The sequence below is a fragment of the Theropithecus gelada genome, chromosome 3, assembly GCF_003255815.1.
Source record: "Theropithecus gelada isolate Dixy chromosome 3, Tgel_1.0, whole genome shotgun sequence".
Lineage (NCBI taxonomy): Eukaryota > Metazoa > Chordata > Mammalia > Primates > Cercopithecidae > Theropithecus > Theropithecus gelada.
This window is the reverse complement of record NC_037670.1, coordinates 87,668,386-87,677,840: the sequence shown is the minus strand read 5'-3', so window position 1 is coordinate 87,677,840 and position 9,455 is coordinate 87,668,386. Positions and strand designations below refer to the sequence as shown.

Sequence of the window (9,455 nt, the reverse complement as noted above, 5' to 3'; positions counted from 1 at the left end):
AAAAAAAAAAAAAAAAAAAAAAAAAAAAAAAAAAAAAAAAAAGCATTGCTAAAACAGTGGGCCATGAAGGAGAAACCGCACTTCACAAACTACAATGTGTAGGAAGCCTGTGTTGTTAGGAGAGACCTGGCATGGTGCTGGCTCCTGGGAAGGTGGAGGAGACGGAGAGTGCGCCTTTCCCCACTTTGTATTACAAGCAAAGGCTCCTTTTGAGTCTTGTGGAGAACAGATCCCAAAGCTAGCAAGGAAACAGGTGCCACTTTGCCCGGGGGTCTTTTCATCTTGCCCTAGGTGAGATGGCAGAATTTCCAAACCATAAACAAAGGCTTTCCATACCTGGCTGTGAAAAGATTGAGATTTTTGCTAGTGTTTCAGCTTTAAAATTTGATGTGTGCTTTGTTGAATCATCTGTTCCGTGGGTTTTGTTGGTGGCAGCTGCCACCTGTGCCAGATGCACTTCTAACATAGCCCTCCTACTTCTTGCCTCTGCACCGTCAGGAAATTACCTTTCCCAGACCTCTTGTCTCTCTACATTAAACTGCTCATGTTGAGATCATTATAGATTCACATACAGTTGTAAGAAGCAATCTGCTGCCCCTTGTCCTGGTTCCCTGATGGTGACATCCTGCAGTGCTGTGGTGCGGCGCCCTAGCCAGGATACAGAGACATTCATGCAGAAAGTACCCAGCATCTTCATCACCTCCTTCCTCACCACTCGCTCTGTAACCCCAGCCATCGGGGACTCCTTCTCCATTTCCATAAACCTGACATTTCCAGAATGTCATGTCAACTGAATCATACAACAGGGAGCCCTTTGGGTTGGCTTTTCTTGCTCATAATAACTCTCCGAGGATGCATCCAGGGTGCGGCTGCGGTTAGTAGTTTCTTCCTTTTCGCTGCTGACTTGTGTTCCATGGTACAGATGTTCCACAGTTTCTTTATTCATCCATGGGAAGAAATGAGGTTGTTTCCAGTTCTGTGATGATTATGAGTAACACTGGTACACATTTGTGGACAGTTTTTGTGTGAACATTAGTTTTCATTTTTCTGGCTCAAATTTGACTGCTGGGTCATGTGGTACTTAGAACATTATTATCATTTCCCCAGCTCTTTCCCTGAAACAAAACATTTATGATCAATATTCTCTAAAGAGATAGGCAGCAAAGGTGGAAACATTTTCTCTTTTTTTCATTGTGAAATTGTAACCATTCATAGTTGTATATGGGTGTTTTTGGTAGGAAAAATCAACCTATTGAAAGAGATAAAATACCCCTTTCCTCACTTTTTCCTGTCTCTCACATCTCCCTTACCACTCCTGTCTTTTTAAAACACCTTGTAGATTCACCAGACCAGAGTACTTGGGCAGCAGTGCCAAGATCAAGCACAGTGATTGCCGTAACTACCAGGAGTCCACGGCTCAGCTCAACGTGAAGAAACTGCCCATCGTAGCCTGTTCCTATCTCAAAACAGTTGGTTTTCCAGAAAGCCAACTCTAGTGGCAGACTCGATTTTTAGCCCATAGTACAACTTGCAGCCTCTTGGTTTGGTTTGATGTGCAGAGTTTTTTTTTGTTTGTTTGTTGTTGTTGTTTTTTGAGACACAGTCTCAGTCTTTCACCCATGCTGGAGTACAGTGGCGCGATCCGGCTCACTGCAACCTTTGCCTCCTGGGTTCAAGCGATTTTTCTGCCTCAGCCTCCTGAGTAGCTGGAATTGCAGACGTGCACCACCATGCCTGGCTAATTTTTGTTTTATTAGAGATGGGGTTTCGCCATGTTGGCCAGGCTGGTCTTGAACTCCTGACTTCCGGTGATCTGCCCGCCTCGGCCTCCCAAAGTGCTGGGATTACAGGCGTGAGCCACCACGCCTGGCCAACATTTTTTTATAATTGCAGCAAGTCAGCAAGAACACAGAGGAAACAAGAGGGTGTGAGTGAATTGTCCTTCTCTCTGTGCTGTGGTAAACAAAAGCAGTGGTCTTACAGTGAAAGTAGGATGTGAGCTACTCTTCTAGGGGAGGGGAGTGGTTGTGAGGGAGTGGTTGTGACGTTTTTATTACTTCTACCCAAATTCCTCCAGCTACTCCCACCTCAGATTTTACGTTGTTCTTTTATTTTAGAACGAAGGCCCTCAGCATTCAGATCCAGTCCAGGAGTTGGCAAGCTCTTTCTCTAAAGGCCCAGACTGTGAAGATACCAGGCTCCACGGGCCACATGCGATCACACAATCTCTGTTGCATGTTCTTTGTTTCATTTTACAACTCTTTAAATGTGGAAAGCACCCATTCCTAGCTCACTGCCTGGAATGCGTGACTCCTGATCTAGGCAAAAGACTGTCTTCTGTCTGCTGAAAGAAACAAATTGTTTATTTATTCTGCTACGGGTCGTGGATCTTTGCTTGTCTATGCTTTGCTGGGTTTGCTGTGAAATTACTTTTTGTACCCTTGGTGTTATCACGGAACAATTCCATCATTTGAAGCCTTGACTGGAACCCTGTAAAAGAGGACTTGTATGGGTTATCATTGTTATGGAATCTGTAATTCTAGATGTAGCTAAAAGGCAATTCCATAAAATACAATGAGATACACAGACACATGTTATTGAAGGAAGCCCCTGAAGCCTCCAGTGACATTTCTGTTCTTCTTTCCTCTTCTCTGCCTTTTTCCTGTTTCTGCAGTGATGTGAACACTCAGCCAAGCTGTGACGGAAGATCGCCACATACATGTTCTTTCCCCTGGAGCTGGACATGGCCCCTTTCATGGCCTCCAGGTCTAGGCGGGGGTGTTGGCCTGTTCTGTGTCTGGAGGGGCTGTGGTCAGGACAGGAACCCCGCTCGGAGCTCCTGTGATAAGATGACTGTTGATATTAATATAAACTCCACCTTCCAAAAACCTATTTATCCTGATCTTAAGATAAGACACACTTTAATGAGTTGTTTTTGCCAGATATACTGATTTTGCTTTGAATGTTTTTCTAACAATTTTTGATCCACTTTCAAACTGGCAAAGTCAGGTGGCATCACAGCGAGAAGTCAGCACTTCAATTGGTGGAACAGGTGTTGAAGTGCAGACAGACATCGTTGCTTTTGTAGTTGTAGATTGCATTTTCCTTTTCAGATCTGTAATATCGTGGGGCCCTTGGAATTTAAGCCTCCAGAATACCATGCTGTTCACTAATGTGTGAGACACATATGAGTTTCCTACAGATCTGTGACAAACAACCAAAAACTTGGAAGCTTAGAACCACAGAAATTAATTTTCTCACAGTTCTAGAGGTCGGAAATCTGAAATCAAGGGGTTGGCAGGGCCCCACTTCCTACAAAGGGTCTAGGGGGATTCCATTCCTCACTGCCTCCAGCTGCCAGTGGTTCTATATATACCTTCTGTGGCCATGTCCCTTCCCTGGCTTCCTGGTCACAGGGCCGGCTCCTCTGAGTGTGTGTCCAATCTCCCTCTGCTTCTCTGTCAGAAACAGTGGTCATTGGATTTGCGGCCCAGGCAGATCATTCCAGGAGTATCTCATCTCGACATCCTTACCTTGATTCCAGCTGCAAAGACTGTTTTCACAAATGAGGTCCCAGTCTCAGGTTCTGAGGGTTGAGACGTGGATGTTATGATTTGGAGGATGTTGTTTTTTAGAGGGCCACCATCCCAGTGCCAGCACTGTGGAAAGCATGTTGCCTTTGGTTAGTTATCGGCCTCTTCCTGGTGTCCTTTCTCATGACTGTCCCACCTGTCTTGTGGCACACAGATGACCTCTTGAATAAAACAAGATCACCAGAGTCAGAGCTCCGTGTTGTCAGCCTGACCATGATGTCATGTACCGAGGGAGGTGATAGTACTGTTGCTAAGGTCAGGGTCACAAAGATCTTGTGTTTTCAGCCTACCACAACCATGGGAAAACACAGTAAATAACGCCTGGGACTTCCTATTCCCAGTACCCGTGTCTCCCCCATCTCACCAGGAGAAGTGCTGGTCATGAAATAATGAGCAGCAATCTTTGCCCCTTTTGAGGAAGCAGCTGTCTAGGTTGTGGAATGGATTTGACTTACGCTTTTCAAACAAACCCTTTACATGTGTGAGGAAGAGTGCCCTCACCATCTCTGTGTCACAAACCAAACTCACGTTTGTCCCAGATCCAACTCCCATCACCAAGCCCATTCAGGACCCACCCTGGGAGGGCCAGGGGCCAGGCCAGGTGACTCGGGGACCCAGGTGTGCTCTGCCTTGGTATCCTCACAAAATGTGGGTTGATTTCTACCTGAAACATAAAGTGCACCCCAGTACAGTGTCTGCGTGGTCGGACCTGGATAAGTGTTGGTATCACGAGAGCCTTGTGTCTCTGTGTCTGATGATTTTGAATGATGCTGAATTCTGCTGTCGTTTGTAATAGCAAAGAGAGCAGGATGAATGGACAGTCCCAGCAGCCCATGGACAGTCTCAATAACAACAAGTAAGAGGTGCTCAGCGGTGTGGGTGTCAGGGGCCTCTGGCGGAGAGCCAGCGATGGGCCCCTGTCTGCCCTGCAGGGCACCCAGCAGAGCTCCTGCCACTGACCAGCTTCCCGCCTGGCTGCCCGTGGCTCTGCTAGGAGAGGCTGCTCCATGCGGGGCCACAGATGCTCCCTCCTATTGGAGGAGCCCATCTCAACTCCTGGCCTATGGGAGAAGGGAGGTTCCATCTGGAAAGCTCAGTGTCCATTCTTCTTGCCTTGGGGTTGTAGAAAGAATGAAAGGCTGGGATGTTCCAGGATCCCCGCTGCTGACTGCAGTCACCACTCCCACTAGATACGGTTCCAGGTAGCAGCTGGACCTGGGTGAGAGCCAAGTGGGGTGACCAGGCTCTCCTTATCCCTGTAGCCTTCTGTACATCAGCCTGAGTCCCTGGAGATTGACAGGCCTCCCCTCCCTGCCCGGGCTGCCTGGTTGCTGACAGTGATGAGTGACAGCATTGAGTCCGCTGCGCTCCCTCTCCCAGGCTGCCTGGTTTCTGGAGGTGGTGAGTGACAGCAGTGAGTCCGCTGCGCTCCCTCTCCTTTCTCCTGCACTACGTTTTCCTTATTTGCTGACATTAACCATCAAAGGACCTTGGAGAGCGGCCACCACACCAGCTTTATCCCGCAGCACAAAGACCAGTGGTTCAAGTGTGACGATGCCATTATCACCAAGGCCAGCATCAAAGACTTGCTGGACAGCAAAGGGTGTGTCCTGTGGGGTGGGAGGAAGGCCCTGGGGCAGGGGAGGCCCCGTGGTGGCAGTGCTGCTTCCCCTCTGGTATAGCTGAGACCAACCCACATGTGAGCGTAGAACTGCTCGAAGGTGTTGACCTTCATTTGCTGAAGTATGAGGGCCTGCTCTGGATAGGATGCCAGCCCTGACGAGCTCGCAGGAGGGAGAGAAGGTGCCTGACTGAAGGCCCTCTCTGGCGGTGTTCCCTTAATGCAGAGAACACCCGGGCAGTTGTGTTTTTAACCACATGACCTGGACACATCAGTTTTTTTATCAGCTCCTCTCTTCTTTCCCAGTTTCATTCTTTCATGGCACAGAAACCCGTTGACCCTCCAGGGATCAAGGGGACCCCAGCTGTCAGGAACTCCCTGAGGCCTTTGCACTTCACATTCAGAGCAACATGGACGCCCTCTTGAGAGGTTTCATCTGGAAGGCTCTGTGGTATACTGGACAGCCTTCAGGGCAACAAGGTGGATGTGGACTGGACCCCCGTGATCCTTGACAACAGCAGGCCCCACACAAGGGCAGGGCTGTCACGGGTGGGGGAGAGGCTGTGTGAGGTCGGGTGAGGCAATGGGTGACGTCGTGGCAGGTGGGGGTGGTGGTCAAGCTGTGGTGATGGGCAGGGCCAGTGCCACCAGCCAGCTACACACTTGTTCCTCCTTGGGGACTGAAAAGCCAAAACCTTCCGGCCATGAAATCAGGCCCGGCAGACCTGTGCAGAGTGCAGAGCATGCGTGCTCTTATGTAGGGCAGGTTGTTCTGGCTTTCTCGTCTTAGGAATTAGATGCGGGCATCCTCCCTCTCTCTGCCTCTGCAGGTACTTGCTGTTCGATCACAGTTCCTGGAATAGAGTAGACTTATCTGCAGCTGGTCAGAAAAAATTCAGGCAACACATTGGCAAGCCTCACCAAGTGATACCCCCATCCACCCCACACCTCCTGGCCTGGTGACATTGTCTCCCATGCAGATGTGGCCCCTGTGCACCTGGGACCCATGGGGTCAGGATAGACCACATGGATGGGGAGGCTCCAGGAACTGCACTGAAGATGGATCAGGTGAGGGTTGTGCTCTAGGTGGGAGGAGCAATGTGCACCCATCACCAGGACATCTTCTGTGCTCCTCATAATATGGCGGAGGAGTGGGTGTGGGCGATGGGAGCCTCACAGCGTGGAGTGACCTCTGCCTGGCATTCCCTAGCACTGGGTATGGAAAGGCCCCTGTGTGCTGTAAGATTATGGGTTCCTTAAGAAGTAAGTTGAAGACAGAGATGCAGTGTGCGGGACAGAGGACCTTGTTCATGGCTTTTAGTGTTAAATACGGAGAGTATGGAACTCTTCGCCTCGGTTTTCTCAGCGGCTGTGAAGCAGCCCCCAGAGCTCTGCAACTGAGGACACTACATTGGGTTTCCAAGTGTGTCTGCTCTGCAGGTAACTTAGCATCAAGCTGCAGGTGGAAGCTTCTCACAGATTTCTAGAAACAGGCATTTTCTTTCTTTCTTTTTTTGTTTTTTGAGATAGAGTTTCATTCTTGTTGCCCAGGCTGGAGTGCAGTGGCACGATCTCGGCTCAGTGTAACCTCTGCCTCCTGGGTTCAAGTGATTCTCTCCTGCCTCAGCCTCCTGAGTAGCTGGGATCACAAGTACCTGGCCAATTTTTGTATTTTTAGTAGAGACGGTGTTTCACCACATTGGCCAGGCTGGTCTTGAGCTCCTGACCTCAGGTGCACCTCGGCCTCCCAAAGTGCTGGGATTACAAGTGTGAGCCATCGCTCCCGGCCTAAAAAGGCATTTTCTCATCACTGCCCCTTTCCTCTCTTTTTCCACAGAGGTGAACTTCATACATGTAACACTAGCAAAGTGAGTGAATTACTGTTGATAGTGAAATTTAGATAGCTTCTCCTTTAGTCCTGAGAGCGAGTCTTGCTTTTAAATCGGTGCTGCTTATGTTTCCTCTGCCCTGTGCACCTGGCTCCCCTCTGGCCACCTTGGTGTCTGCTGGTGGCTGGCAGTGGGCGCAGCGAAGGAGTCGGGCTGCAACTCACAACGTGTCTCTGTCATCTCAGTCTGGAGAAAATGCAGCGTTGCTGGTGTCTGAGCGATCCTCCTGTCGTATTTTCCTTCTCGGCTTTCTGTCCCACTGCCTGGCTGCTGCTGCCTGGTGGCCAGTGTGTTGGTTGCAAAGCTGGAGTGGCCTCGGGTGGAGCCTGCGTCTTGTGGTGTCTGCCTCTGCTTTACATTTGGTGTACTTTCAGGCATAGTGGGGGTACAATGACATCATGACCAAACTTGTCAGCAGAGCCGAAAGAGGAAGCAGAAGGATGTGCGTTGTTCTTTGTAAGATACCTTGCATGTATCTATGTATTCAAATTCAAACATGGTGGTTTGTCCATTAGTCCACTGTGAAATTGCAAAGTAGGGACAAGGAGGAGGAAAAATACTTAATATAATTTATGAAACAACCGTGTCTCAAGCTGTGCTTGTCTGGGAGCCCTGTCTGCATCTGAACTGAGGGCTTTTCAGTCCTGCAGAGAATGGGATCCCCTGTTTCGGGGGTGGGCAGATGTTTTCATAGACAGCCAGGTAGCGAACACTGTCAGCTCTGGGGGCTGTATGGTCTCTGCCATAAACTACAGAAGTATGGCTGTGTCTGGTACAACTCTTAGACACAGAAATCTGAATTGCATATAATGTTCAGTGTCAAGAAACTTCGATTTTTAAAAACTATTTAACAATGTGAAAATTATTCTTAGCTCACAGGCACAGGGAAGCTGGTGGGTACCATGTCCAGCTCTTTAGCTGGTTAGGCTGGGGAGGGGGCAGTGACAGAACTCACTGCTCAGTGGAGAGAACACCAGAACACAGGACACGACGATCATACCCGGCAGAACCATCGCGAGCGGCAGAAGCCTTAGGGTACTCATGACATCAGTTCATTTTCTGTTGTTTTTCTGCATTTAAAGAATTCAAGAGGAAGCATGCTTTAAAACAAGAATTATCAGAGAAATAGGATGGGCCCAGATTTTCAGAGGAGGCTCTACATAACCAAGTTCTGCTGTTTGTGTGACAGTGCTGTAAAGATCTCTTTTGGGGGCAAGAGCTCTCTTTTAATCAGGAACAAATCTAATGAAAAAGAGAGTTGACTGAAGTTGGCCTGCAGGATTGGAAGCCGGGTAGCGCCTTTCTTGAAGGCTTGCCACCTCGGGTCACCCCGGTTTACAGGGGTGTCCTCTGAAGAGTGTGGAAGGCAGGTGTGAGGGCCTTGGGCCTTTCTGGTAGCTGCTGTGGTTTGGCCAAACCTTGCCTCCCCACGTCCCCCTGGGCCCCTTCCTGTCTCCTTATGGATTCAAGGGTGGCTGTTGCTCTGAGAACACTGGAACTGGGAAGAGAGATGGAGCTACATGCATTCCTGGTGGGCATTATTCTAAACTTTTGTATCCAAGTTAATCCCCTATTCACTGTGACATTGCCGTTTCTAGGTTCAGGAAATCTCTCCTTTTAGCTCCCTATCTGGCTATGAAATTCAGGAAACCTGTTTTCCTGTTGCCCAGTAATCACCTCATGTAGGTGTAAATTGTGACAAAGTGTATCTGACCACTTAGGGACCCCCTGGGTGACCCCCCAACACATTCCCACCGGTGTATTAAAAATCACCTGCATGTCTGAGATGCTGGCTGTCCTTTCAGCGCTTCACAGGAAGTCAAATGGGCTTTCCTGCTTCAGATGCCTGAAGGGAATGCTTTGAGGTGGGTGATGTGTTGGGAATGTGAGTGGCCTCCCTTCAGCCCCGGGGCCCTCCGTGGGGCTGGGCTCCCTGGCAGGCACTGGAACCTTCCTGGGTGTTCCCTCTTGTGCCAGCACCACTGCAGCATATAGACCCGAGAGCTGTTGTATTTTGGCTTGGTGTGTATGCTTTTCATTGTGTAACATTGCTGTTCTTTTGACAGTTTGACTGCTTTGTTTACTGTAAGTTTGAAAATAAAAATTAAGAAAAAAATTCCAGTGACTGTGCTATGGTTGGAGACTTTATTTACCAAGATGTTTGCCCCTTCCTTTCCCCTCTCATTTTCAGGAGCCTTTTAACTCCTCCTCCTCCCCTAGTGGCTTGCAGTCTTTCCTATGTCATAATTAAGCTACACTTTATTCTGAAAACTGGCTGCTTCTCCTTTTATTGACACAAGCAGTCAGAGAGAGGGTGGCAGGAGGGAGAAGAGCCAGTGCAGACCAGCCTGG

The 9,455-nt window shown here is 49.0% G+C and overlaps 1 protein-coding gene across 1 annotated transcript in view; it reads left to right on the top strand.

Annotated features, from left to right (window-relative positions):
- LOC112621638 (ubiquitin carboxyl-terminal hydrolase 22-like) overlaps nt 1-5,726 on the top strand; it is a 10,457-nt gene extending 4,731 nt beyond the window's left edge. Inside the window, 5 exon segments of the mRNA XM_025381070.1 lie at nt 1,340-1,469; nt 2,675-2,766; nt 4,390-4,449; nt 5,044-5,196; nt 5,561-5,726. Of these exon segments, the coding sequence (XP_025236855.1) occupies nt 1,340-1,469; nt 2,675-2,766; nt 4,390-4,449; nt 5,044-5,196; nt 5,561-5,726 (601 nt within the window).
- Nucleotides 5,727-9,455: the final 3,729 nt, after the last annotated feature.